Source organism: Natrix helvetica, assembly GCF_964273705.1.
Source record: "Natrix helvetica genome assembly, chromosome: 8".
Taxonomy (NCBI): domain Eukaryota; kingdom Metazoa; phylum Chordata; class Lepidosauria; order Squamata; family Natricidae; genus Natrix; species Natrix helvetica.
This window is the reverse complement of record NC_138559.1, coordinates 535,809-563,775: the sequence shown is the minus strand read 5'-3', so window position 1 is coordinate 563,775 and position 27,967 is coordinate 535,809. Positions and strand designations below refer to the sequence as shown.

At 48.9% G+C, this 27,967-nt stretch overlaps 1 protein-coding gene across 1 annotated transcript; it reads right to left on the bottom strand.

The window, feature by feature from the left end:
* Positions 1-420: 420 nt before the first annotated feature.
* On the bottom strand, positions 421-26,623 carry LOC309396124 (substance-P receptor-like). Its single transcript, XM_081960927.1, has 5 exons — positions 26,115-26,623; positions 12,084-12,278; positions 7,565-7,715; positions 4,634-4,830; positions 421-4,330 (listed from the first exon to the last, which is right to left on the bottom strand). The coding sequence occupies exons 1-5, from the start codon at positions 26,483-26,485 to the stop codon at positions 4,039-4,041; spliced, it is 1,206 nt and encodes a 401-aa protein (XP_081817053.1). The 5' UTR covers positions 26,486-26,623; the 3' UTR covers positions 421-4,038.
* Positions 26,624-27,967: the final 1,344 nt, after the last annotated feature.

Below are 27,967 nucleotides of genomic sequence, written 5' to 3'. Positions count from 1 at the left end.
GGCTATTCATGCCCTTTAAAAAAAAGGCCCATTTTCACGAAAAATGGGCTGTTTTGGGGAGAGTGCAAAAACTTTTTTTTTAATTTGCCTCTTCAAAATCTTGGTGCGTCTTATACTCCGAAAAATACGGTAGTCAATTCTCATTTAATGTTAAGGGTTCAAAGAATGTCAGACTGAATTATCGGCCCCACACATTTTCACCTCACCAAATCTGGCCCTCCTTGCAAAAAGTTTGGACACCCCTGCCTTAGGCAAAGGATAAGCCACTCTCATGCTGAACTATCTGCATTTTCTACTCATCTGCTTCTTTCCTCTAGCTGGAAAGCAATTTGGACTTTATTTCTTTCTAAACAGTTTTTCTAGGATCAAAATTATATTCGGTATTCTTGGACAAACATTCCATTAAAATCTCTATTACAATTTTACTCTAATTTTTACTCCGCAATTCTTCTTGAAGAGATTTCTGTTGTTATTATTCCATACATTGGAAGACCCAAAACTCAAGAAAACCCCAGAGATAAGGATTTGACCCACAAAATATAATGCCCTTGCGTAGGTGAACTGCTCTGACGGGGATGGTTTATTTTGCCCCGTCAACATTTCACAAAAAATTATAGCATCCAAAACCAGGACAGGATACAGGGAACCTTTCCCATTAGGTTTTTCATTTCACAACAAAAGCTACAATTCTGAACATGACTACGTTGCGGTTTTACATTTAAGTAAAAAACATGTAGCATCTATGAAGTGCTCCCCAGGCCTGCACAATGTACACAAGAAAAAATTACATATACGGTAAACAGCACATTGTCTCTATCTTCAACCCCTCCCCCCCCCCATTGTTCAGCCTGGTTCAGAGCCGCAGCTGCCTAAATGGTTTCACAGCAGTATAAAAAGCATCACGATTCTCCTGTCTGATTTGCTGCTGGCCCATTCATACAAGCAAGGTCCCTTCCGCTTCAGGGTGGGGGCGTCACATGGTGCCCAGGCCTCTGCGGACCCATTCTTTGGGGTAGGTGGGGACTGGTACACCCCCACGCAGAACAATAACTGTGGGGAAGAACAGGAGTCACTCCTTTCCTTCCCTCCTTCGGAGGAGCCGCTGAGAAGCGGTTGGCTTTGACCCAACCGGGAATGTCTTACGTTCTGTCATGCAGCAGTCCAAATATCCTGTGACTGGTCATTGAGTGATGGCTGTCAACTGCTTGCTTGACAGCTTGCTTTGTTTGTTTGTTTATTGATGAGTCCACCCAACTTCAAATGACTCTGGGCAGTGTCCCCTTTAGCAGGCAGCACAATAGGGAGGAGAAAGAGATCACAGGCACTCAGAAGAGAAGAGAAACTAAGTGAAAGAGAAAAAGAAGAGCTTATGCAGAGGGCTTCGGCAGCCACCCCGTCCTGGGGGGAACAGCCAGCTTCTGAAAGATTTCTGGAACATTAATAGGGTGGGAGCCTTATCCGTCTGTAGTGGGATATTATTCCAGAGGGCAGGTGCTCTGATAGAAAAGGCACATTTCAGGGCCCCAACAAATGACATTGTTTAACCAAAGGGACCTTGAATGTACTCTCTGCCAAATTTTACGGAGTGGGCAGAAATGATAGAAGAGAGGCTTTTTTTATAAATAGCCAGGCCTTACGCCATGAATGGCTTGTAACCAGCATCTTAAACTGAGCTCGGAAGCCCAGCGGCAATCAGCACAGCTCACAGAACAGTGGTGTTCCATGCACATCACTCCACACACCACCATGTTCTGGACCAGTGTCTGATCTTCAAGGGCAGCTCCATGCAGAGTGCATTGGGGAAGACACCAAGTTGTGCATCAGTCTGAAATGGGGAAGTACAGCCTTTTCCAAGACTATAAATCAAAAACCCCAAAATTCATAATCACTCAGTCTTGTCAGGATTGAGCCTGAACTTCTCTTCACCATCAAGACCTATGCAGCTTCCAGACGCTGGGATTTGTCTGGAGGCTTCAACTTGAATGGCCCACAGTTGAGATGTAGAGTTGGGCATCATAATCAACCTGACGACCACAGACCCCAAGCTCATGAATAATCTCATCCAGCAGACTCACCTAGATGGATGAAAAGCCTTGAGCCCTGAGGCACCTCACAAAAATCTTACCACTGAACAACAATTGAAATCACTCAAGGAGATAGGAGGATAACCAATGCAACATGGTGGCACCCTCTTCTAAGACATGCAGCCAATCTGGAAGGACTGTGTAAACAACACTCTCCAAAGTTGCTGGAAGATCAAGAAACACAGGAAATGGATACACAGCCCAGCTCTGCCCAGGGACATCAGCAAGTCTCTGGCCTGTATTATGGTCTGGGCCTTTTCCTTTATTGCGTATTTGCAAGAGGCCCTTGATGCAGGCATAATGGGTAAAGTGATGTTCCGTGATGTTGATCTTTGGCATTTGTGGAAATACTATAGGAGGTTTTGGGCAACTCTTGTGCTCAGCTTTGTGTCTGTGGAAAACTGGGTTGTACCATTTTTCAGGACAATCAGCAAATACCTCCTAGCTATCATGTAGTTGCATAACATAGTACACAATGAAAAATATTTTGCCACACGAGTTTTGTTATAAAGGTATTGTAGGTGGATGCAGACACACATGTTCAAAGTTAGATAGCAGGTAACTGAACCACTGACTAGTTTGTCATCTCGTTAGAGAAGATTTTTCATACTGACTTGGGCAAGTCTTCATCCCATCCTCTTCTATGCAACAGAGCTAATATTGTGCTATTATGATCACTTTTGTCAGCAGGAGCTGATGCAGCACTCCGGCCGTGGCGAGAGACCTGTGAGTCTCTCCTGTAGCCTCAAAATTTCTCCATAACTGGAAGAGATGGCTTTCTTGAGAAGCTGATGGCTCCCTTGTGATAGACCATAAGGCTCATGCTGAAACGGGCCTGCTATATTTTCACCCACAACTGATTCTATCCTGTTAAATTATTTTATCCGATTTTTATTACCACATAGGCTTTTCTAAAATGCTGTTTGGTTCCATCTTATTAAGCCAGCATCTATTCATCTCTGTCACACGAGCTTGGTGCCAAAGCAGGCTCTGCATTACAATCACACATTCATTTTGGTCCTTTGCCAGCTGCTCAAGCTGTGTGTGTTGCAAGGAGGCATCAGTCCTGATGCTTGCAGATAGACAGGTGGCAGCCTCCCCTCCCCTCCCCTCGGCTTTGCTAGTCATGGAATGCACAAACTTCAAGGAAGATTCAAACATGTCATGGCCAATTCCCACAATCCTGTTGGAAATTCTGGAACATCCCAGATGATGCTTTGGGTGGATGACTGGAAGGCTGCTAGGCCTGAGTTAATCTTTTCCTATGAAAGAAGAAACATTTCTTGCTAACAGAAACCATACAGTCAAATCTTTCCTCGCATGGTTTTCTACATTGAATGAGTCTTATGTTTTCATCGAGGAGACTGAGCCCTAAGAAAATGTTGAATGTAGCCTTGAGCCATATCTTACGGTAAAGGCGGAGATCCTGAAACAGAATTAATTCACCTCACTAGAGGTGGTCAAGAACTTCCCCCCAACCCCGGGAACAAACACTGACGAATGGATGGAAGAAAAGTGATCCTGGAAGTATACCAGTTACTCAAGGAAAGTAACTGAAAGTTCACTAATGGAACAAAATACTATTAAAAATATTATAAATTCAAATGTTCTGTTGTAGAAATGGATTTTGAATTGAGTTCCAAGAAAAAGTAATGTCTAAACGCCAACATCGTATACATTTCATTTACACCCCTCCAAAAAACCTCAAACACGTTTCATTCATATTCGCTGCTTCCACAACGGCAGCTTGATAGAGTGGAGATGGCCAGAGAGGAGGAAAGGCCGGGCGGAAGGAAGGCACAGGATCCATGACCGGTGGAGAAGAGCAACATCGGACGGAACCCCTTGGAAGGAGAATGGGGCAGCCACAGGAAGGGCCCATTTGTCCCGGGGTGGGGGGGCTTCATTGGAGGGATGGAAGTGGTGTCACGGTGTGGCTAAATCATGAGTTTGCTCAGGGAAGCGTGTTGGAATAGAAGCTGAGGCTCTCTGAGATGGTTTTAGTGTCACTGCGAGAAGAGCCGTTGGAGGTCAGGTCAAGGGAGGGCCGCCTGGGTTTGCTGCCGTCCTCCGGTTCCTCCTCCGGGTTGCCAGTGACGGAAGAGACCGTCGTCTCCATCCGGCTGGTCTTGTAGAGGCTGTTCTGGACCTGCAGGTACCTGGCTGACTTCATTTCCAGTCCTTCGTATTCGCTGGCATGGATGAATGGGCACCACTGGAAAGCCTGCTTGAAGCCCACCCGGAACCTGAAAAGACAGAGCACATCAGCCGCATGAGGAGAGCCTGCCTGGGGGCTGCCCAAGCCCCCTCGGATGCCCTCATGCCTCCCCTCGGCTTCCAGGATCAGCACAGGAAAGGGGCCTCATGACCCCGGGGGCTGAAATAGTTCAAGGGTCTTTGTTGCATTAATACCTACCGTTCCTTCCATGCTAAGAAAAGCTGAGTCCATTTTGCATAAATTATGTTAATTTGTATGTTTTTACTGTAATTTGCCTTACATTTATTTATATTCAAGGGAAGAAGCTGCCATAAGAAGAAGAAGGTCTTACCTGTCATTGAGGCAACAGTAAATGATCGGGTTGTACATAGTGGAGCTCATGGCCAGCCACATGATGGCCAGGTAGACCTGCTGGATGTACTTCTCAAAGAACATCTCATGCTCAAAGAGTTGCAGGAGGAAGTAGATGTGGTAAGGCAGCCAGCAAATGGCGAAGGTGCAAACTACCATGATCATCATCTTGACCACCTGCCAGAGGAGGAGGAGGAGAGCCACCCAGGTTAAGCATGGAGCCCGGCTGAGGAGACAAGTGGGGCTGCTCCCATGGAGGCCCCTGGGGCCCACAAAGCAGCATGGCCAGGCAAGGCCAGAGACACCTGCAGCAGCTTTTGCCTTCCCCTAATGCAGTGTTTCTCAACCTTGGCGACTTTAAATCCTGTGGACTTCAACTCCCAGAATCCCCCAACCAGCAGAGCTGGGGAATTCTGGGAGTTGAAGTGTCACAGGACTTAAAAGTCACCAAGGTTGAGAAACACTGCCCTAATGGAAACAGCTGGCCAGCTGTGGGAAGATGCCCTGGGAGACATTGCATCCACTGTCAAGGTTGTGATCCTTTGGATTCTTCCTTCCCCTCTTCGAAGAAACCAGGAGCTCCCTCAGAAAGGGAATGGAGAAGCAACTGAGGTCCACTCTTATTGCGTCCGCAGAAAACCGCCCTGCCGCCCTGTTTCGGGTGACCCGCTCCCTCCTTTCACAGAGGCCGCGGGAAGCCCCTTTGCAGGGCAGAGGAATTTGGGGAATATCTGCAGGATAAAATCGCTCAGATCCGGAGCGAATGGGTTTCCTTGAGTGATCTCGGGGAGACACCGGTGGAGAGTCTTGAGGTACCATGCTGGGAGGAGTTTGACTCTGTTGCCGCCGAGGATATGAACAGGTTACGTGGGCGACTGCGGGCCACCACATGTTTATTGGACCCGTGTCCCTCCTGGCTTGTACTGGCAGCCTGGGAGGTTACACGAGACTGGCTCCTGGGACTAGTGAACGCCTCGCTGAGGGAGGGGTTCCTACCAGCCGTCTTGAAAGAGGCGGTGGTGAGGCCCCTACTTAAGAGGCCTTCTCTGGACCCAGTAGAGTTAGCCAATTATCGTCCTGTCTCCAGCCTTCCCTTTTTAGCGAAGGTTGTTGAGAGTGTGGTGGCGCAACAGTTCCCTCGACACCTGGAGGAAATTGTTTATCTAGACCCGCGCCAGTCCGGTTTCCGGCCCGGGCACAGCACTGAGACGGCTTTGGTCGCGTTGGTGGATGATCTCTGGAGGGCGAAAGATGGGGGTTGCTCCTCCATCCTAGTCCTCTTAGATCTCTCAGCGGCTTTCGATACCATCGACCATGGTATCTTATTGCGATGGCTGGAGGGGATGGGGGGCACCGTGTTGCGGTGGTTCTCCTCCTTCCTCGCTGGTCGGACACAATGTGTGTTGACGGGGGAGCAGAGGTCGACCCTGAGGCCGCTCACGTGTGGGGTGCCGCAGGGGTCGGTCCTCTCACCTCTCCTGTTCAACATATACATGAAACCGCTGGGTGAGATCATTCGAGGATTCGGGGTTGAGTGCCATCTGTATGCAGATGACACTCAGTTACACATCTCTACCCCGAACCACCCCAACGGAGCCGTCGAGGTGATGTCCCGGTGTCTGGAAGCCGTGCGGGTCTGGATGGGGGACAACTGACTCAAGCTCAACCCTCCCAAGATGGAGTGGCTGTGGCTACCGGCGCCCCGCTTTAGCCAGTTTGCTCCATCTCTGGCCATCGGGGGGGAACAACTACCCCCAGTGGATAGGGCACGCAATTTGGGCGTCCTCCTAGACTCCCGGCTGTCGCTGGATGATCATGTGACGGCCGTGGCTGGGAGGGCGTTCCACCAGGTGCGCCTGGTGCGCCAATTGCGCCCCCTACTAGAGCGGGACGCCCTTCGCACAGTCACTCAGGCCCTGGTGACTTCCCATCTTGATTACTGTAATGCTCTCTACATGGGGCTCCCCTTGAGATGCACCCGAAGGCTCCAGTTGGTTCAGAATGCAGCCGTGCGGACAATTTTGGGGAGTACCAGGTACTCCCATGTAACACCACTTCTGCGCGAGCTGCACTGGCTGCCTGTGGCTTTTCGAGTGCGTTTCAAGGTGTTGATTGTCATCTTCAAAGCGCTTCATGGCTCGGGACCTAGTTATTTGCGAGATCGCATTCTACCCCATACATCCCTATGACCAATCCGCTCACACAGGGAGGGTCTCCTCCGGGTACCCTCCGCTAGACAATGCGGGCGGGCGGTGCCCAGGAGTAGGGCCTTCTCTGTGATGGGCCCAACCCTCTGGAACGAACTCCCCCCTGATATTAGAACTACTGTTGATCTCCGCTCCTTCCGTAAGAAACTCAAGACCCACCTGTTCCGGCTAGCCGGCCTAGCCTAATCGTAGTCATAAGTACAATCTATTACTGACCTTCCTGGATGGCTTTTTAATATTGTAAACTTTGGGGTTTTAATTTGGTTTTAGACTGTTTTTAACTAGAAATGAGTTCGGGCATTATACAGACCGTATGTTTATGTTGGTTGTCTAATGTTTTGTTGTTCCTGCTTTGTTGTTTTATATGTACTGTCTGTACACCGCCCCGAGTCCCTGCGGGGAGAGGGGGGCGGTATATAAATTTAATAAAACTCAAAACTCAAACTCAAACTTTGGGATGTCGCTCAGCCACAATTCCCAGCACCCATCATCCTTAGCCCTGCTTTCTGGCATTAGTGGTGCTACCTCGAGGGCTTCCCCATTCTTGAAATAAGCCAACCTCAAATGACTCCAAGTGGTTGGCAAGAGATCCTGGCTGCCTGTTTCTACCTCCGTCTATTCGGTTACTGTTTGGACCCCGACCCGAACTGCCTTCTTAGACGGGGCTTTCCTTGTTTGATGGAGCTTCTTCTGACAAAGCTTACCTTGCGCTTGGCAGACACCTGTTCATGGTAGCGGTCCGAAGAGTCCCCTGGTATCGCACTAGCCCACAGGGTAATGCCCACCATAATATAGGCATAGCCTATCATTATGAGTGGCAAGACGTACGCTAGGATAGTGATGCAGACCTGATACCTGGAATAAACGAGACACAAGTCTGAACATCCTTTCCATTCTATTCCTGATATAAATCTGGCTACTAGTCGGAACATCCCTGCAATCTCGACAAATGTATGATGGTGTAACTTGGGCTGCTTCTTAGAGGAAGAGACACAACCTTCAGGCTGATGATAGATGTCCTGGATAACTATAGCAGCCCACATCTAATGGTTTTAGCTCCCCCCACCCCATACAGACTACAGACCATCAACTCTTAACAGTCACACAGAGAAATTTCCCTCCCGATGCTGTGAGGGAGACGTGAAGGAGAGCTGGACATTTTCCCAGAGAGGCAGCATTTACTCCTCCTCACCTGCGACCTTCAGCTCTTTCGAGATGGCCAATGCTGAAATAGGAGATATCGCACCAAGAATAAACACTGGCGTTACACCAGGTTCATTTTTCAATTTGCTGCGGCAACAAAAGATGCCAGAAGTTTATCCAGGGCCAATCCACTTGGTGAGAAGTTATTCTGGCCTCGGGAGGTGGAGGGGGCCACAGGACCGGAAGTGACCTGAATGGCAGCCAAGGCAACAACTGCCCGAATTCGGTCTGAATGTAGCTCCCTTACTTGGAGGCCAAGATTCACCCAGGAAAGAAAGAGACTGTTTTGTAGAACGCGTAAGGCGCCTCCCTTTCCATCACTGAGAAGTGATGACAGAAATACAGAACCAAATAAAACAAAAAATGGAATAATCAAATTGTCATTCTGGAAGAGGCTGCAAAGATAATCTAATCCAACTCGCTGCAAATAGGTAGGAAAACTAATGAGAAGTGGCTGCCCAGCCTCTTTTTAGATGGCTAACCCACAATCTCTGGATAGGTAGTATAGCTCTTTCCTTCTACTTAAGTGAAATCTAGGCAGTTGCAACTCATGAAGATTATTTGCAGTTCTGGAGTCTGTAGCAATGGAAATAATTCATGGACACCCTCGCTCTATTTTTATGTTTGCAAACTCTGATATCATTTCTCCTGTATTTTTTCTCCAGACTGAATGCCTTTCAGCCTTTCTACAGCTGAGAGTCATTCACTCAATTCTTAGTTTCATTTAGGCAATTTTCAGCACCTTCTCTAGAACCCGGAAAGAATATATTATATAATACTTATTTAATTATTCATTGAGTTTGCATTGCCTGACCCTCATCTGACACCACAAATAAAAAACATTTTAAAACATGCAATAAGAAAAAGAAACAAGGAATAAAAAGGTAGCGAAACACTAGAAGCCAACCTAATGGGGGCCTGTAAAAAGAGTTTCGGGGGCAAAGCTTACATTCTGTTGAACTGGGGCAAAGGACCGGGGATCTCTGGTGCGGCCTTCACAATTCTGGGGCTTGAAAAGCGAAGATGTGTGGAGGCTGCCAGGTTGGGGAACCCCAGGAAGATTATCATTAAGAGTAAAAGGCAGGTAGGAGTCTCTTGCATGCATGATGTAAATATTTATGTGCTGATAATTGCAGAGTTCCTTCCATTGGGAACTCACATCCATCGCTTTGCTTCTCAAAAGAAAAATCAATAAGGGGCCTTAAGCCACTCTCTCCTTTGGAGGCTGGGGGAGCACAAGGGGAAAACACCCAGGGTGTGTGTGTGTGTGTGTGTGTGTGTGTGTGTTAAACGCCCTGCAGTGCTGTTGGTGCAGCTTCTTCTGCAGGGGGCCAGGAGGCTCTCAGCCACAGGAAGTTATCCTGGTATGTCGGCTAAGCATTGACATGTGGCTGCAACAGCTGTCTGACCCCCTGGGCAGCCAGCGCTGGATAAAAACGTTACAGAGGATTTTCTTCCCAGCCGTATTGCCATGCCCACCTTTGTCACCTGCAAGTATTGAGTTATAGCTAAACGCAGCCCTTGTTGCAGGTGTCACGCGCTGACGTTCCCCAAAAGGAAAACTGACTGTACATATGTTGTCTGCATTGTATTTTCAAGGTCTCGATTGATCAGGATGGGCAGAGAAACGCATTGCTCTGCAGCTGCTTCACCTGCATTTCAAATGCATTACACAGGCCCCACGTGCATTGGTCCAGTTAATGTCCCTCTCCAGTTAATGCAAGGGACTCTTCCCTGAGCTGGAGATCCGATGGAAAAAGAGAGAGAGAGAGAGAGAGAGAGAGAGAGAGGGAGAGGGAGAGGGAGAGGGAGAGGGAGAGGAAGAGGAAGAGGAAGAGGAAGAGGAAGAGGAAGAGAAAGAGAGGGAAAGGACTGGTGGGGAGCAGGGAAGAGTTCAGAAGAAAATCCTGAAGTTTGGAAACAGGGAGGAAGAGGAAGCGATTTCATTTCATGAGGTTGAGAAATTCCAGAAGCAAATTCCCAGATACTGGTAATATTTTTTTGCCATGGTTACGGTACTAGAAAGAATGAGGTAGAACTAATTGTTTTATTTACAACTACTGTATATGACTGACTGAAGTCATGTAGCTCATCTAATTGTTCTGCAGGAATCAATTGGCCCACTTTTCATGTTCTTGGAGCCCTCGGGGCAAAGAGCCCCTGAACTCCAGGTTGAGATTTTTAAAAAAGGTGAAAAAAGTTTAAAATATTGAAAGTACAAATATACCAGTAGGTAGTCCTTGACTTACAACCGTTCATTTACCGACCGTTTAAAGTTATAATGGCACTGAAAAAAGTGACTTAGGGCTGTTCCTCGGACTTATGACCGCTGTGGCATCTCCATGGTCACGTGATTAAAATTCAGATATTTGGCAGCTGACTCCTATTTATGACGGTTGTAGTGTCCTGGGGTCACGTGATACCCTTTTGTGAACTTCTGACAAGAAAAGTCAACGGATTCACTTAATAACCATGTCACTAACTTAACAATTGCAATGATTCACTTAAAGACTGTGACAAGAAAGGTCATAAAATGGAGCAAAATTCACTTAACTGCCTCATTTAGCAACAGACATTTTGGGCTAATTTGTGGTCGTAAGTTGAGGACTACCTGTAACCTGCTGTACAAACAAGTTCATGAGTTTGCGGAGGGAGACCGCAACACCCATTCCTTCATTTTGGTCCTTTTGAAACCTCCTACAAGTCTCCCACGGACACTCGAGCCTCACTTAGGACTCAAACCTGTCACTGCTCAGCCTTTACACCAAGGTGTTTTTGAGCAGGTTTCAAAAAGTCCACTTCGAAGGACTCTCTGCGTTTTACGGCATTTTTTACAGTCCTTTCCCCCACTGTGATTGTCCTCGTTCCTCTCCTACTTCTAGCTCTCTAAAGAGCTCTCCACCCACGAGGACATTTGTCCTCTGAGCCCATCAGAGAATTCCTGGCAGTTGTCTATTCAACTGCGGATTCGAACTGCAGGTCCAGGGATTGGCCCCCCTACTTCCAACTCTGTCATAAATTAAAGGAGGTGGTGGGGAGCGTGAGGCCAGACTGAGCTTGTGTTACATGCGGTGCTTTTAAGGCCTGCTTGAGTGAGAAGCTTCCAGGGCCAGAGGCAGATACGTTCTTCACTGCTCCATGGTTTCTCGTTTCAGTGGAATGTCAAAATTCAATTTATTTTCTTTGGCATTTTTCATATTGTGATTACTTTATATTCGTAAGAAAGCCATTCGACACAGGAAAGATATATTCCAGAACAGAAAAGAATTGCTTAGAGGCAACTTAATAAAAAGGACGTTAATAGAACAAAATAAGAAAGGATCAAAATGGATAGCAAATGTCTACAACAAAGTTGTAATATCTAGGATTTTGAATATCATAAACTGTCTGGGTTAGAAGGAACCTTGGAGATCATCTGGGCTTGGATCCACCCTGCCTACCAGAAGCACCCATTACTTCAGCCTTCCTAGCAACAGAGGGCCAGAAGGGCTTGGTTAAACCCACCACCACCACCACCACACACACACGTAAAAGAGAGGCCATCACCTCCCTGGCAATCTGGCAAACCAGGTGTGTGTTGCGTTTTGCACAACCACCCCAGTACTTCCACTGTAAATTCATCATAGCTCTCAATTGTTTGAGCTTTGTTTCCATTTAATTCCTTTCTAAATTATAAATACAATTACCATGATGTTTGATTAATCAATCAACCAGTGGAAAATAACAATAATTCCTCAGTTTTGTAATGTTTAACTGCCTGAGGGCATTTTCTTGGCCAAATATGGTATTTGACGATGGGAGGGTGACTATCCCCTTGTCGACTGCAAGGAAGGAAATGCAGCCAAGACCTCATCCGACCCATGGAGCAACATTTGGATGCTGTACAGGGAAGCCAGAAAACCAGAAGGGGGTGAAACCGGAGAGTCTGGCTCCTCTGGAATCATGAGCGCATTCTCGGAAGCGAAACGCCTAGCCCTCCCTTTCCACCTCCAGCCACGGCAACAGCAAGGCCCAACTCACGTTATTGCAGAGAACTGGGTCTGATTTTGTGGCCAATCGATAAAGCACATCACTCGCCCCGACATCTCTTCAGTGGTGGAATAGAATCCTTGAGGGAATGAGAGGAGCGAAGCCAAGAGCCATATAGCACAGATGACAACCTTGGTGGCTGCAGCTGATAGCCTTGGTTTCAGAGGATGGATAATGGCCATGTATCTTTAAAAGAGAGGGAGGGAGGGAGGGAGAAGGGGAGAGATTTAAAATGTAGCAAGAAAATAAATAAAGAGAGACGTTGGCATCCACCTGCAGCCACGTGCCTCCTCTTTAAAGGTGCAGGGGAGAGCTTCTCCATCCTCTGCTGCCAGTTGAAATCCATGGACGCCCAGCCCACTTCCCCTCCGCTGCTTTGTCCGGCTCCCTTCCCATCTGCAACTGGCAGGAAGCCACCTGCCCTAAGCCTCATGGAGCCCACGGTGTGCCCTTGCCCGGAGGGCATCTGGGCTGCCATACAGCTTGGATTGAGATTGATGGTTTTGGGGGCTACAATTCCAGTCCCACCCAACCTCATTCCCAATATGAAAAGCCTCCTACAATTATGCACAACACCACAATTGCTCTTTGTTCTGCAGCTTCTCTCCTGTTCTATTGTTTGCTGATTTATTATTTCTTGCTCCTTAAACTAAGGGTCAGCCAGCTGATTATCCGACCTATAGACTACTAGGTGGCGGCTGAGAGATGCCATCTAGCGGCTGTCAGGAGTTTCATAGCCAGAGAATAAGCGCTGTGGTAGAGTTGAAGTATGGGAAAAGGCTTCAGCTGTGGGTGTCCATTACCCTAGGATATTAGGGGAGCAGAGGAGGTGAGGGGCTGGGGCCGATGGGAGCAATGGGCAACGGGCAACGGGAAGGAACTGGTTAAGTTAGAGAAAGATCAAAGGTCCTTTCAATTGTATTTCCCAGTTAAGTGTGCTAGGCAGGGGCTGTTAGCTAATTTCAGAGCTATCCAATTCTAGGTTGACAAGACTGACCAATCCATTTGCTCTTTGATCTCTGCCTTTTATTTTGACCTCCCAAGTGAAAAACTCGATAGTTGCCTCTGTTAAATTTCATCCTGTCACTTGTACAGTAGCCCTTTCCAACTCATGGCCCAGGGGTCACACATGCAGCCCTGGATAGCTAGTAATGTGGCCCCACAAGTTCATAAACTATTAACATTATTATATGATTAATATACATTCACTGTATGTTTACAGCCCAAGACCCTTCCTCTTCACCGCTCTAATCTATCAACAACATTTCGGATGTGATTTCTGTCTTCTCAGCTACAAGGCCATCTACTGTGGGTAGAGATGAGGTTGGCCTTCCTTCCACCCTTCATTCAAGGCACTGCTCTAAATACTGACTAGTAGAACAACAGGAGCTGATTTCTGGGCAATCCATCTGACTCTCTTCCAATTTGACAAGACGCCATAGATAAGCATTCTGATGCAGTTTCTGAGCTACCTGGGAAGCCTCTGGTGGCTAACAATTTTTTTAGCAAACTCAAGGTCTTACACTTAGGTAAGATGGTCCCACCAGTTTTTGCCTTCAGGCAAATTGTATTTCTTGCAGATCTTCCAAACACCATTGTTATTATTACATTATTATTACAGTTTTTGAAATATACTTAATTTGTCTCATTCAACACTGAACATATAAAACAGACTACAAGGTTTGGAAGGGACCTTGGATGTCTTCTACTTCAACCATCTGCTCAAGCAGGACACCTTATGCCATTCTAGACAAATGGCTGCCCAGGACCTTCTTGAAAACCTCCAGTGGTGCCCCCCTCCCCCAATTCTGGGAGGCAAGCTGTTTCACTGATTATTTGTTCTAATTGACAGGAAAATAGTCCTTAGTTGTAGGTTGGATCCTTGATACGTACTTCTTGACAGAAAGTGGTTTATGATAGATTAGAAGCCATTGTGGACTTTCTGTGAGTTAAATGCAATAATAGATTTCTAATACAGGGTAGCTGTTAGTGGTTCCTTTTTACAGTAGACAGATGCCAGGTCAAATTGGTTGGGTTAAACAGAGTTGTAGAAGTTCCTGAATTGTGGACCTGTTTTGCAAGGGGACAGAAGCTGTTATTGCTGAAATACATTTATCAGAATTCAACTGTGGGAGACATTCAATATGCGTGGGGGTTTTTTAATGCACATTTTTTACTTGCCTTGTTTAGTTTTATTCTGTTCTTGTTTTCTTCTTTTGTTTTTCCTTTTGGAGTTTATATTTTAACTTTGGGAATAATTTTTTTAAAATATTGATGAGCTTATCTTCTAAAATGTTGACTATCCCTCCCAGTATGGTATCATCTGCAAATATGATGTGTTCCCCTTCCATCTCCTCATCTAAATCATGTATGAATATGAGTACTGGGCCAAGGACCCCCTGACATGCTTCCCTCCATGTAGATGTAGTTCCTTTGAATTACAATGTAGTGTGTAGATGGTCAGCCAGTTGCAAATCCATCTGATGGTGGTACTATCTAACCCGGATTGTTCTATCTACTGGGTTACTTTGTCAAATGCCTTACTGAAATCCAAGTATACGATGTTTAGCATTTTGCTGATCTATTAATTTTACTCAGTTTGTCAAAGAAAGTAATGACATTTATCTGGAATGATCTGTTTTTGACAAACTCATGTTGGGTTCTAGTAATAGTTTTGCTTATTTCTAGGTATTTGCAGATCCATTGCTTGATGTTTTCCAGGATCTTCCCAAGTATACTTGGGCATTTTTGCAATATTCAATGTAACTCCTCCTCCTGTTGTGGTGCTTCTATTCTTTTGGAAGAAAGAATATTAAAAAATGGGACGTTGCAGGGCAAATGCTTTAAATCTTCTTCCTATGGGGTTCTTGCATGATGGAAGGAGAGAACTTTAACCATGCCCATCTAGGTCATACTGTTCTCCCTTTCTTTTTAAGCAAAATAGCCTTTAATGGCTGGGTGTTAATTACTATATTTGAGAATATATTGATTGATTGATTTTAAAAAATTATATAACCATCCAAAATACACATTGTGACCCTGGGCAGCTTACATTATTATTTCATTGTACACATGTTGTGCATTGACAATAAAGGTTTGATTTGATTAAATTCTCTCAGCAAAGGGGGGGGGGGAGATGACATCACCTATCTCCAATCTACAACGCATCTCTTGCCGCACTTCCAAGAAGATCCCACCCTCATCTGCACTCTGATTCAGGGGGCCCTGAGGGCACAGATAAACCCCTAAGTGCCCTCCAGAGCTCTCAGGGGGAGTGCTCAGAGCAGATGGCTGTGAAAAAACATGAGCCTTCCATTGCCCCCCCATCCTGTCAGAACTGATGAAGCTTCTTGCATGAGAAGCGAAACGTCTTCTTTTTCTTCAGGGGCAAAAAATACCGCAGTCCAGCTGCTTTTGAAAAAGCACCTTTGAGACAAATTCTCTTCCTTCCACTGCCATGCCATGCTTTACAGCTTCTTCACCACTCTCAAAGATGTGAGCAGGAGCGGTGTGTGTGTGTGTGTGTGTGTGTGTGTGTGTTTGAAGTATCTGATTTGAAAATAGAGGAATACTTCGAACATGTGCAATAACACATCTTAAATGCATTTAAAATGTTGGAGCATCGCAATTATAAAGATAAAAAGATTTGGCATCTACTGCTCTGATATTAAGCACATTTATTTGAGAATATCATCATTTTCTAACGGCAGCACAATCTTTATTATTATTATCACTGATCAAAATCCTGAAAAAAGATAAGCAAGAGGAGGGGTTGTGAGCACCTAGAAACAAACAAGACAGTTTACTAGAAGGCATCTAGTATGGCCAGCCTAGAGAAAAGAAGGCCCGCTACGGGGGACATAGATAGCATCGTTCCAGTATCTGAGAGGTTGCCCCAAAGAGGAGGATCAGCTTATTCTCCAAAGCACCAGAAGGCAGGACAAGGAATGATGGATGGAAGCTAATCCAGGAGAGAAGCAACCTGGAATTAAGGAGAAACTTCTTCACGGTGAGGGCAATTAACCAGCGGAAGAGAAATTACCTTCAGAAGTGCTCCATCCTGGAGGTTTTCGAGAAAAGACTGGACAGCCACCTATCTAAATGCTATATAGGGTCTCCTGCTCCAAGGGTCACTTCCAGCCCTCTCCTGATTCTGATTCTTCCAGGGATTGGGTCAAAGGGTTGCTTATCACCTATGAAGACCTACATGGCCCGGGGCCAGGCTACCTATGGAAGCCCCTTTGTCCTTAGCCCATCCCACCGGGTCAGGCAGGGAAGGATGTGACAGAGCCCTCAAAGACCTTTGACTGGGGGAGGGGTCTGGGAAGAGGCCATTCTCTGCCGCTGCCCCCACACTGTGGAGCATCCGCTCCCCAGAGGTGAGGAGAGCCCCCAATCACCTGGCCTTCCACAAAGGTGTCAGAACCTGCCTCTGCAGTGTTGCTTTGGGGGGGGGGGCACAGAAGACCATGCAAAACTGGGGCTGGCTGGCCCCAAGGAAACCCCCCCCCTTGTATTAACTAACGCTAAATGCTCACCTTGGATTTTTAAAAATCCTTTTGAAATGTTGTTTTAAAAGGCTTAATCTGAAATTAATTTTAATATGTTAATATCAGTTTTATACACTGTTTATATATTGATTATATTATATACAAAAGATCCATGCAGAGAGATAGCACATCCTGAGGGGAGAAAGCACCGGGAATCTTACAGAGAGAAATGTAATTGGCTACTTGTGAACAAAGGGATTATTCATAACCCCTTGTTGAAAATGATTAATTGTAAATATATTTTGCAAGGAAGCAACCAAGAATATTTGTTCTTAAGATTTATGATGCCAGTAGACTGAGCGTCATGGTATGATTTCAGTGGTTCATGTTGCATAGGAGGCTGTTTGCTCAATTGGCTGTAAAGGAAGAATTAAAAGCAGAGACGGGTTTGCGGGTGTGTGGATGACATGCTTCCCCTCCCTTCCCATGAGGTCTACTCAGAAGGAACCCTGTGGTGATCAGTGGCATTCATTGGCACATAAGGATGTGGATGAAGCCTGGCCTTTCCTGTATGTGATCTTTTAGAGAAATTATTTGTTTGTTTATTGGGCTTATATGCCAGCTATCTCATATAATGACTCTAGGAGACTCACACCTATAAAAAAGAATTAAAGTTAAAAAATACAGGTAGTCCTCAGCTTACAACCCCCTAGCCTAGAACCCTCACCTTGCAACTGATTTGGAGCTGTAGAGATGATGAATGAAAGACGTGACCAGATTTGGAAACTTATTTCACTTATTTCCCCTGTCCTGTTTTTTATAATTCTTTGCCTGAGTAGTACCTCTGGAAAAGATACTTCTCCAAGAAGAAGGAGAGTGCAAAAGTTGGCTTGAAACTCAACATTAAGAAAACTAAGGTCATGGCATCTGGCCCTCTCAATTCCTGGCAAACAGATGAGGAAGAAATGGAGGGAGTGACAGACTCTATTTTCCTGGGCTCCAAGATCACTGCAGATGGGACTGCAGCCAAGAAATTAAAAGACGCTTGCTCTTGGGGAGGAAAGCGATGGCAAATCTAGACAGCATCCTAAAAAGCAAATACATCACCCTGCCAACAAAAGTATGTATAGTCAAGGCGATGGTCTTCCCAGTTGCAATGGATGGCTGTGAAGGTTGGACCATGGAAAAAGCTGAGCACCAAAGAACTGAAGCCTTTGAACTCTGGTGCTGAAGAAGAAGACTCCTGCACTGAGTCCCTTGCAAGGTGATCAAACTGGTCAGTCCTAGAGGAGACTGCTCTTTAGAAGGCCAGATCCTGAATATGAAACTCAAATACTTTGGCCTCCAGGGAGGAAGGACTCCCTGGAGAAGAGCCTAATGCTGGGAAAGACTGAGGGAAAAAGAAGAAAGGGACGACAGAGAATGAGGTGGCTGGGTGGAGTCATGGAGGTAGTAGGCGTGAGCTTAAATGTACTCCAGAGGATGGTTAGAGGACAGGAAGGCCTGGAGGAAAGCTGTCCGTGGGTGGGTTGGACACGACTTTGCAACTAACAACATCCTATCTGGAGAATTCAAAGGAATGTACAAATGGCATGAAAAGGGAATAAAAATATCCCCATGATTAATTTCATACTGTACAGACAGAGAAAGAGGCTGTTTCCCCCGAGTGGATACTTTCTATCCTACTTGGTTTCTTCCTGCATAATATGAGTAATATACTCCCTGTGTTGGTCCTGGGGCAATTACTCTCCCCCGCAACTGCAGCCCTGTCCAGCACAAAGCTTGGGTATTAGAGAGCCGTGTCTTTCCAGCTGTTATTTCAATTAACTTATTGGTTTTATTGCTATGTTTTTAACCTGGCCTCTCCCTCTCCCAGTGCTGAAGCTGCTTCGGTTGCTGCAGTTACTCCAAGGCGGTGTAGCATCTTTCCATCATGCTGACTGATCAATAGCTCAAAATGCTGATACTTGCACGAATTGAATGTTGGTGTGTATTCAAATGCGTAGGAAATATTCTGCTCTTAAATCATCTCACTTGAGCAACAAAAGACGCCAGTCTTGTAATCGGCTTAATTTGCATTTTGCCCATTTATTTAATTAATTTTGCTTTTGACTTCGTCCACTCTGCTTTTCTTAGCTGTGGAAAGATGAGGAACCAGCACCTGATGTGTGAGCGCCCACTCTTAACTTCTCAAATTCTCCAGACTCAAAGTAATTGCTGTTGAAAATCCTAAGGATTAGGATTTTAAGTTTCAAAAGCAAATGCCCAACAAAAGAAAATAAAAATAAAACAAAGGACACATTTTCCGTTATTCCAAACCCCCAAAGACTCGTAGCATAGGCAGAAGGGGAATGTTGGGCACTAAGAGTCCAATAATAATAACAATAATAATAATAATAATAATAATAATAATAATAATAATAATATTTAATGCTTCTAGACCGCCCCCTCTCCCGAAAGGGACTCGGGACGGTGAACAGTTCATACAAAATATAACAAGATACAATGGCAGAAACTCACCCTCTCCTTGCATGAAATGAAAAGCGTTCATTACAGCAGAGCAATAACAGCCAGACAGATGAAAAACTGCAGCTCTGACAACCACATTAGTGGTGGATGAAGCCTACGGGGAGTTCCCTGCCACCCCCAGCCTTCTAGCTGGAATGTACCAGCATGTTCCAGGTGAAATCAGCACATATTTCAAAAATGCAAGAAGCGATCGTCCAGACGTTCCTATTCTTTAGAGAAAAGCCCCATGCCCCCCTCCCCCCCGCCCCCCCCCCCGCCCTTGCTTTTCATGGTAGGGATGTTTCAAGGTAGTCAAGAGGGAAGTAAAACGTTTTCCAGGTTTGCTATGGTGGTTAAGGGCAGCAGATGCTTCCTGCATTGCTACCATTCTACAACAAAGAAGGCTTTTCACTTCATGTAAGGATGGTGGGTTTCAGAACACACACACACAAACACACAAAACCCTCCATGAAACTCTTCCCTGAGAAATACTGAAAAATGGGGGGGGGGGGAGGGAGATGTTATTAAAATCCTTTGAAAACCACAAAGAGCTTCACTCCTGGCAAAATATAAAGGCCCTGATAGATATCCTCAGGTTCAAAACCGATCTTTACAAAGTATGTCAGCAAATCTCTCCCCCACCCGCACAAAGGAGGGCAGAGAACCTTTTTCATTAAACCAGCTGATCTCCAAGACCCTGCTGGCCATCACCGGTGCAAGGGGACTCCTCCCCGCCTGCCTTCCCGGCTCATGTCCCGCAAAGCACGTTCACCAGCCCCTCATCCCAGCACGGGCAGCAGAGGGCGTTTGCACAGTCAGTGGGGTAGCCGTGAAGGAGGAGACCCGGTTGGCTTTGCTCCCTCCATGGGCCACCAGCTATAGCCTACGGCAATAGAATCTGAGGATGGGCATGCAGGACAATTTTCAAATTCATACAGAAATAATCCAGCCTTCTTCTTCCCGGGTGGCCCCCAGGCAAAGGAGAGGGGTAATAGCTCACTTTGCCAGCCGCTATCAAACCTCATCAAACGGTTGGGAACCGGCTGTCAGATCCGTCCTGGACCCAAAAGGTTCCCCAAGCTCCACCAGAGACATTGGTCCCCGCAGCCCAGCCAGGCTCCCAGGGGGCTGTTGAGGAGAACAGCCTGGAGGAGGAGGGGGAACAGCAGGGATCCCACTTGGGGCTCCGGGCAGGACTGAGGTGGAGGCATTCGCATCGCCGGTGCACCTCTGGTAAAGCCAGAGTGCCCGTTTAGGGCATTTTGCCAAGGCAGGAAAGAGATGAATTCTGAAACAGGGTTTGAGAAGCTGCCGGGATTCCTGAGGAAACCTGCACAGGCCTTAGCTGCCTCTCTGGTCTTCTTCGCTCCAATTCGGTAAAAAAAAGGGGGGGGCGGGGGGCTTACTCTGATGTAAGAGGCGAAAATGCACCGAATCTGAGCAAGTTTCTGCCTCTCAGCCAAGCCGCCTGCCGAGGTTGTCGGGAGAACCGCATTGTTTTCGCTGCTGCAGCGCGCTTGGTGTGCGAAGTCCGGCAAGCATTTGAACAAGCCGAGGCTCCGGCAACTGAGCAGAGAGCGGGGAAGGACCGGCCCGCCTCGTTCTCCAGCAGCCCCTTTGGAGACGCACTTGGGGAAGGGAGTCCGGGAGGGGCCCCAGAGCAGGTGGGGGGGCTTTCCCCAGGGGCCCGGGCAAGAACTGTTAGATCTGGGCAACGAGAGACAGACTGCGGACACGACGTGACTTAACAGCTCTTTATTAGTAATAGTAGTGATCCAGCTTACTCTGTGGTCGGAGGGTTCCCCTTTTATAGGGATGAGGCACGCCCATTGACCAATCAGAGGAATACCTGTTTCCCGCTGTAGGAGCGGACCTGAGGGAAGACTTATCCCGATATATGCTAATATCTAACACCCCTCCCCTCCTAGATGGGACGTTGCGGTAGGTGACATAGTCCTTTAGGTAGGTGGGTGTTTGTCTTGCTCGGGAGGAACGTCGGAGTTCAGGTTGCGTTGAAGTACTTGCAGGATTGGTTTCCTGTTGGGTTGAAGTAGTTGCAGGATCGGGTGCTTTTTCTGTTTCTGGAGGTCTTGCGTTTTCGATGCTCTTTTCCCTGGTATCTTGTTCGGCTGCGATGACGGGGGTTTGCTCAGCGGCTGTGATGACGGGGGGTTGCTCAGCTGCGTGCGTGATGTCCTGTCCCCCGCTTAGCTCGCCGGTGTCGTCGTTTCCTGGGATGAAGTTTCCCTGCGGTTGTCTTTCTGTGGACAGGAAACTTTCGCCCTCATCCCTTAAGTTGGAGTGTGCTAGGCGACCTCGAAGCTGATCGATGTGCCTTCTCCAATTCCGCCCATCTTCAAGCTCTAACAAATACGATCGAGGGCCCATGATGCCAATGACCCTCGCCGGTATCCACAATGTCCCCCCTGTGTAATTTTGAGCATAAACAGTGTCTCCTTCTCTAAAAGATCTGACCTTACTTGTAGAGTCTGGGGGAGCCGAGGTGGAATAATTCGGGTGGAGCCTGTCCAGGTGAGACCGTAGGCGGCGACCCATTAGTAGTTCAGCGGGGCTTCTACCCGTCGTTGCGCTCGGGGTAATGTGTTGAATGAGGAGGTAATGGTCAATGCGTGTTTGCCAATCCCCCGGGCCCATCCTGGCGAGGGCCTCTTTCGCGAACCGCACCATTCTTTCTGCCTGACCATTGGACGCTGGATGGAATGGCGCGATGAGGGCGTGTCTGATTCCCAACCCTGCTAAAAATGTTTCGAACTGCATGGCCGTGAATTGGGGCCCGTTGTCCGATACTAACAGATCTGGTAGACCATGGGTGGCGAAAAGCCGCCTAAGAACCTTTATAACTGCCTCTGCCGTGGTTGATGTCATTAGGACTACATCCAACCATTTAGAATAAGCATCTACAACTATGAGGAAGGTTTGACCCTGGAATGGCCCTGCAAAATCAATATGAATGCGTGACCAGGGTGCCTTGGGTTTCTCCCATTCTGTGGCGGGCGCTTCCGGGGGTGCTGGTCTCGACTCCTGGCATGGATCGCAAGTGGCCACCCACTCCTCTATTTCTTTGTCCATATTGGGCCACCACACATAACTTCTCGCTAACGCTTTCATTCTCACGATCCCCGGATGCCCCATATGTAAAGCATTCAATACCTTTTTTCGTAGCGCAAAAGGAATAACAACTCGATCCCCCCACAACAAACATCCCTGTAACACGGAGAGTTCGTCCCGTTTAGACCAAAACATTTTGAATTCCGGGCCCACATTTCCCTTCGGCCACCCCCTCCATACCCAAGTTTGCACTTGTTTTATTAAATTGTCCTTCGAGGAGAACCTTGCAACGTCGTAAGAAGAAACCGGTCCCGAATCCAAACAGTCAATGAGCAATACCGGTACTTCTGGAGTGGGGTCTGGCAAAATGTCTGGTAATGGGCAACGGCTGAGCGCATCTGCGTGCCCTAGAGTGGAGCCCGGTCGATGAATTAACTTGTAAGAGTACGCAGCCAGGAAAACAGTCCACCTGGTCATACGTGGAGAAAGGGAGACCGGAGTGGGGCGATTTCCCGCCAAAAGTCCTAACAGCGGTTTGTGATCAGTAATGAGTTCAAAATCGCGGCCGTAGAGGTATTCATGGAAACGTTTCACACCTGCAACGGCAGCCAATGCTTCTCTGTCCATTTGGCTGTAGTTCCTTTCGGCCGATGAAAGAGTTCTGGAGTAGAAAGCAATGGGTGCTTCTTTCCCGTCGGGCATCCTGTGGCTGAGGACTGCTCCAACCCCGAACGGCGATGCGTCGCAGGTCAATACCAGCGGGAGGGTCTGACTGTATTGTACAAGTAGTGAGTCAGTGGTGAGCAGGCGCTTTACCCCGGCGAATGCTGCAGCTTCTGCTCGTCCCCATCTCCATGGTGCGTTCCTCTGGAGTAGACGGTGTAGTGGCTCAGCAACGGTCGCCTTCTGTCTCAGAAAAACGCTGTAGAAATTAAGTAGTCCGAGGAAGGCCTGCAACTCGGTTTGATTTCGTGGTGTGGGGGCGTCCTGGATCGCCTTAATTTTTTTTTCAGTGGGGTGAATTCCCTGACCATCAATTCTATAACCCAGGAATTCTACGCTAGGCACGTTAATTTGGCATTTTTCTTTTTTCAGGCGGAGACCCTTCTCTCTGATTCTGGCCAAAACCGATCTGACTCTTTTGTTTAGTTGCTCCTCGTTTGCAGCGGACACCAAGATATCGTCAAAATATGGGACGACTCCCGGTATCCCTTGCAACAGTCGTTCCATGACGCTCTGGAACAATCCTGGAGCAATACTTACGCCGAATTGTAGCCGGTTGCATTTAAACGCTCCTCTGTGCGTCACTATAGTCTGGGCCTCCGCTGTGGCGCTATCTACTGGCAGTTGCTGGTAAGCTTGTGCCATATCTAATTTAGCGAAAACTTTTCCTGGCCCCAATGAGTGCAATAGGTGCTGTACTACGGGCACAGGATATGCGCTCTGTTGTAGCGCGACATTAATTGTGCATTTATAGTCTGCGCACAAGCGGACTGATCCGTCTGACTTAACTGGGGTCACGATAGGTGTCTCCCAACGCGCGTGATCTACCGGCTCCAGGATTCCTTGTTCCACTAACTTATCTATCTCTTTATCTATTTTTGGGCGGAGTGCAAAAGGCACTCGTCTCGGTTTAAGCCGGATTGGCGCCACATTTGGATCTAAATTGAACGATATTGGTTTGCCCACATACTTACCAAGACCGGAGCTGAACACATCCTCGAACTCCTTAAAGATCTTTTCAGCGCTGCTGTTTCTCACGGCGTTGATTCCGGTGACTTCTAATCCCAGGGCTTCAAACCAATCAAGCCCCAGGAGGTTCTGCAATGGCGCGCTGGAGATGGTCACGGGCAGCTGGGCTTCGATGTCCTTAAACTGGATGTGGAATGTGCCTTGGCCCACGATGGGGACTTGGTTCCCCTGGTAGTCTCGTAGCAGGACGTCAGGAGCGCGCAGTTGGCTCTTTCTGAGGCCGGGAATGGCCTGTTTCATGGATGCCCATGAAATGATCGTCAGGGTTGATCCTGTGTCAACCTCCAGCTCGCAGGGTGAGCCCTCCAAGAGGACTGTGACTTTCAGCCTTTTGGGCCGCTTAGGGCGGACCTGATGTATCGTGGTGAGATACGTTCGCAACTCCTCTCTCTGGGTCAACTCTATCTCATCGTCTATATCCTGAAAATACTCTCGTTGAGCGTCTTGGTAGAACGCTCTTTCGGCTCTCTGTGTGAATTCTCTCTGGGGATACGCTCGCTCACTTTCTTGTGAGTAATCTCTCTGGGAATACGCTCGTTCAGCTCTTTGGGGAGTTTCTCTCTGGGTAAACACTTGTGGATTTCTCTCTGGGCGCCCTTTTTGATTTCGCCAAGCCCCTGGGTTGGGCTTCTGTTGGCGGTACATGGGTGGCTGCCGTGAGGCAGGGACTCCGCTCCGGCACACTCGTGCGATGTGCCCAAGTTTGTTGCAGTGCGAACAAACAACGTTCCTGAACCTGCAAGTAGACCTGGGGTGATTCCCTCCGCAGCTTGCGCAGGGCGGCAAACGGGATCCGGGTTTCCCCCCAGGCCTCCAGTGACTGCTCTGCATTAGGTGACTGTCCTCGAACTCGGGATCCACGTAGTCGGGGCTTGCGTCTTCGTAGTGGACTCTGGTTTGTCTCGGTGCCGGCTGGGTTTCGTTGACCCTTCGTTGTATGGTCACTGCTGATTTCTCCGCTGATTCCGACGCTCTTGCTTTGTTCAATGCTGACTGTAGGGTTAGATTCGGGTTGGCTAACAGTTTCTTTTGCAACGAAATGTCTCTTACCCCACAGATGAATTGCTCTAAGATATGCTCTTCCAAATCCCTGTATTCACAGTGGGCTGCTATTCTTCGTAGAGCTGCAACAAATTGGTTAATGGATTCTCCCGCCTTTTGAGTCCTCATGTTGAACTCTTTGCGGCTGACATGGCGGGACGGTTTTGGCGCGTAATGTGTTTCCAAGGCTTGTTTCAGCGTCGCCCACGGTACTGCTTGTATTGGAGTAGGCGCGGTGAGGTCTCTGGCCGTATTGAAGACTTCCTTTCCGCAGTAGCCGAGGAAGATATTTTTCTTTCTTGCATCGGTGATCCCCGTGTACTCATTTGCTTCGAGGAAACACTCGAAGCGAATCATGAAGGCTTCCCATTCGTCGGTTGCTGGGTCGAGAGGAGCGGGGGGAGCATGCATCGCCATCTTCTCAGTTTGAATTTGCCGCGCTGCGGTGATCTGAGATGGCTGCCGGAATTTCTGCCGAATTCCTGGGCTGGATCAAATCCGGAGATTCTTGAAGTGCGCTCTTCGTCCTATCTGTCTCTCAATCCCACCCTCGTCGCCAATGTTAGATCTGGGCAACGAGAGACAGACTGCGGACACGACGTGACTTAACAGCTCTTTATTAGTAATAGTAGTGATCCAGCTTACTCTGTGGTCGGAGGGTTCCCCTTTTATAGGGATGAGGCACGCCCATTGACCAATCAGAGGAATACCTGTTTCCCGCTGTAGGAGCGGACCTGAGGGAAGACTTATCCCGATATATGCTAATATCTAACAAGAACAGCGGAGGCCCTTCCCAGGGGAAGGCTTCAGCGCACTGCGGGCAGGCAGCCGCCGGGGCTCCGTCCCTGTCCGTGGGAGTCCCGGCTATCAATCACCGGCGCCGCCCGCCCCTCCTTCAGAAGCGCCCGGGGGACAGAAGCCGGGCGGGGGTAAAGGGCGGAACTTTCTGCTCCTGGACGGGCAGCATCACTTGCCGCGGCAAAGCCCGGAGCCGCCGCCGCCGCCTTCCCGCGGGCGTCCGGCTCCCTTGCCCGTCTCCCTCCAGCGAGCCTCGCCCAACTGCGGCCGGCCGGGGCAGAAGGAGCGGAGCCCGCCCCGCCGCGCTCCCCTCCCGCTCCTCCCGCCCGAAGAGCCGGTGCCGGGACGGGCGGCGGCGCCTCACCTGTCGGCGGAGATGGCCGTCATGGAGTAGATGCTGGCGAGGACGGAGGCTACCGGGAAGAAGTTGTGGAAGCGGCAGTAGGCCCGCCCGTAGTACCAGTCGTTGTGCACGGCGTAGGTGAAGTTGACCAGCGTGTTGAAGGCGGCCATGGCGGCCTCGGCGAAGGCCAGGTTGACCAGGAAATAGTTGGTGACGGTGCGCATCCGCCGGTGGGCCAGCACCACCCACATCACCACCAGGTTGCCCACCACCGACACCAGCACCACCAGCGCGTAGGCCGCCGACCACAGCGCGATCCGCCAGCCCGCCTGCACGAAGGGGTTGCCCGCCGAGCCGTTGCCCGCCGAGCCGTTGCCCGCCGCCGCCTCCATGCCCGCCGCGCAACGCCTCCCGCGCCCCTCGGGCTTTGAGCCGCCTTCCCCGGCCGCCTGTTGAGCCTCCGCCGCCCGAGCCGCCCGGAGCGCCTGCCTGCCTTGCGCCAGCCCGGCGGCTTTTTATAGCCCGGCGGCGGCGCGTCAAGGAAGGTGGGCAGCGACGGCTGGCAGCTCCCCGACGCGCCTCCCGACCAGCCCCGCCTGCCGCCTCGTGGGGAGTCGGATGGGCCGGCCCGCCACCCAGGCCTTGGGGCGCTCGGCGCGGAGCGGAGAAGGCGGTCCGGTCCCGGCCTCCAGCCGCCTCTTGCGCGGCTCGGCTCGGCGGCGAAGGCTTCGCCTCAGGAAGTTTCTTCCGCGCGTCAGGCGGGAGCGGCCTTCGGCGGCTTCGAGCTGCCCCGCTGCCTCCTTTCCTCGGGGCGGAGAACCAGCCGGGCCTTTGCGAAGGCCGGTGGGTCTCCCCCGATTCCCTCCCGTCTTCAGAGACGCCGGGGCCTTTGGGTCAAGGACTCCGACCGCCTCCCCCCCCCCCCCGCCCTCCTCCTTAAAAGGCGGCTTTGGAACTGGAGGCCGGAGGAAAGTTGGTGCGATTTTATTTAATTTCTTCAGCCTGAAGGATCCAGTGTCTCTTTCAGGAGACTCCAGAGGAAACCGTCCCTTCCTTCAGGTTTGCCACCTAAAGTAGCAACGCAAGAGGGGAAGGGAGGCTGGGTAACAAACCCCTTAGAGTCTGCAGTCCCAATTGGCCTAGGAATCCCTGGGGCCAGTTGCTGCTCCAAGCGGCCCCCAAAGCCATGTCTAATGGGAGGGGGAGGGGCCCTTGGTCCTCCCCTTCCCAATCGGTCCAGGAGCCTGGGCAAGGGGGAGAGGGCAGCGGGGCCTCCGCAGGCTCCTTTCCTTCTCCAGGGTAAAATGGGTGAAAAGGAACCGGAGGCCAACTCAAACCACAAAGCAGGAGGAAGGCTGGCTCAATTCCAGCTGCCAACTAGCCAGAGACCGGTGGGGAGCAAGGGGTGGGGGTGGGGTGGGGAGTGCCAGAGCTTTTAAGCATCCCTCCCATTGGAAGCAGGCCCTCCAAAGGTTGCTGCCATAAAGAGGGCAAATAATCCGACAACTGTTTTAGTTTTGGACTCTCCATCTCAGGTTGGTTAATGCTAGCTATTATGCTGTAGGTTGGCTGAGGCTAATGATTTCTTGTGCCTTTTTAGATCTAAGCCTGAGGACGGGGCTTTAAAGGCATAAACAACCATGTAGGAGAGAGTCCTAACCCTTCTGGGCCTCCATTTTGGGAGCACCTTCTGTGTTTTCACTCTGCCCAGGAGTCCATGCCTGGGAAATCCAGTGGCAAGAAATGCCTGTGTCTGCAGCTGTTCTTCAGGTAGAGTTGAAGTTCACATGTCTTGAACTTGTCAAGGTTGAGAAAGACTGGGCTACGATTTTAAACTCACAAGATTCTTGCACGCTCTTGGTTATTACACTTTT

Bases quoted from the DNA above. Each gene is read 5' to 3' on its own strand.
- LOC309396124 (XM_081960927.1), bottom strand. From the start codon at position 26,485: ATGGAGGCGGCGGCGGGCAACGGCTCGGCGGGCAACGGCTCGGCGGGC. The intron at 12,279-26,114 runs GTGAGGCGCCGC...TCTCTTTTAAAG, and splicing joins ACGGCCATCTCCGCCGACAG to ATACATGGCCATTATCCATC. The intron at 4,831-7,564 runs GTAAGCTTTGTC...CTCCTCTGGCAG, and splicing joins AGGTGTCTGCCAAGCGCAAG to GTGGTCAAGATGATGATCAT.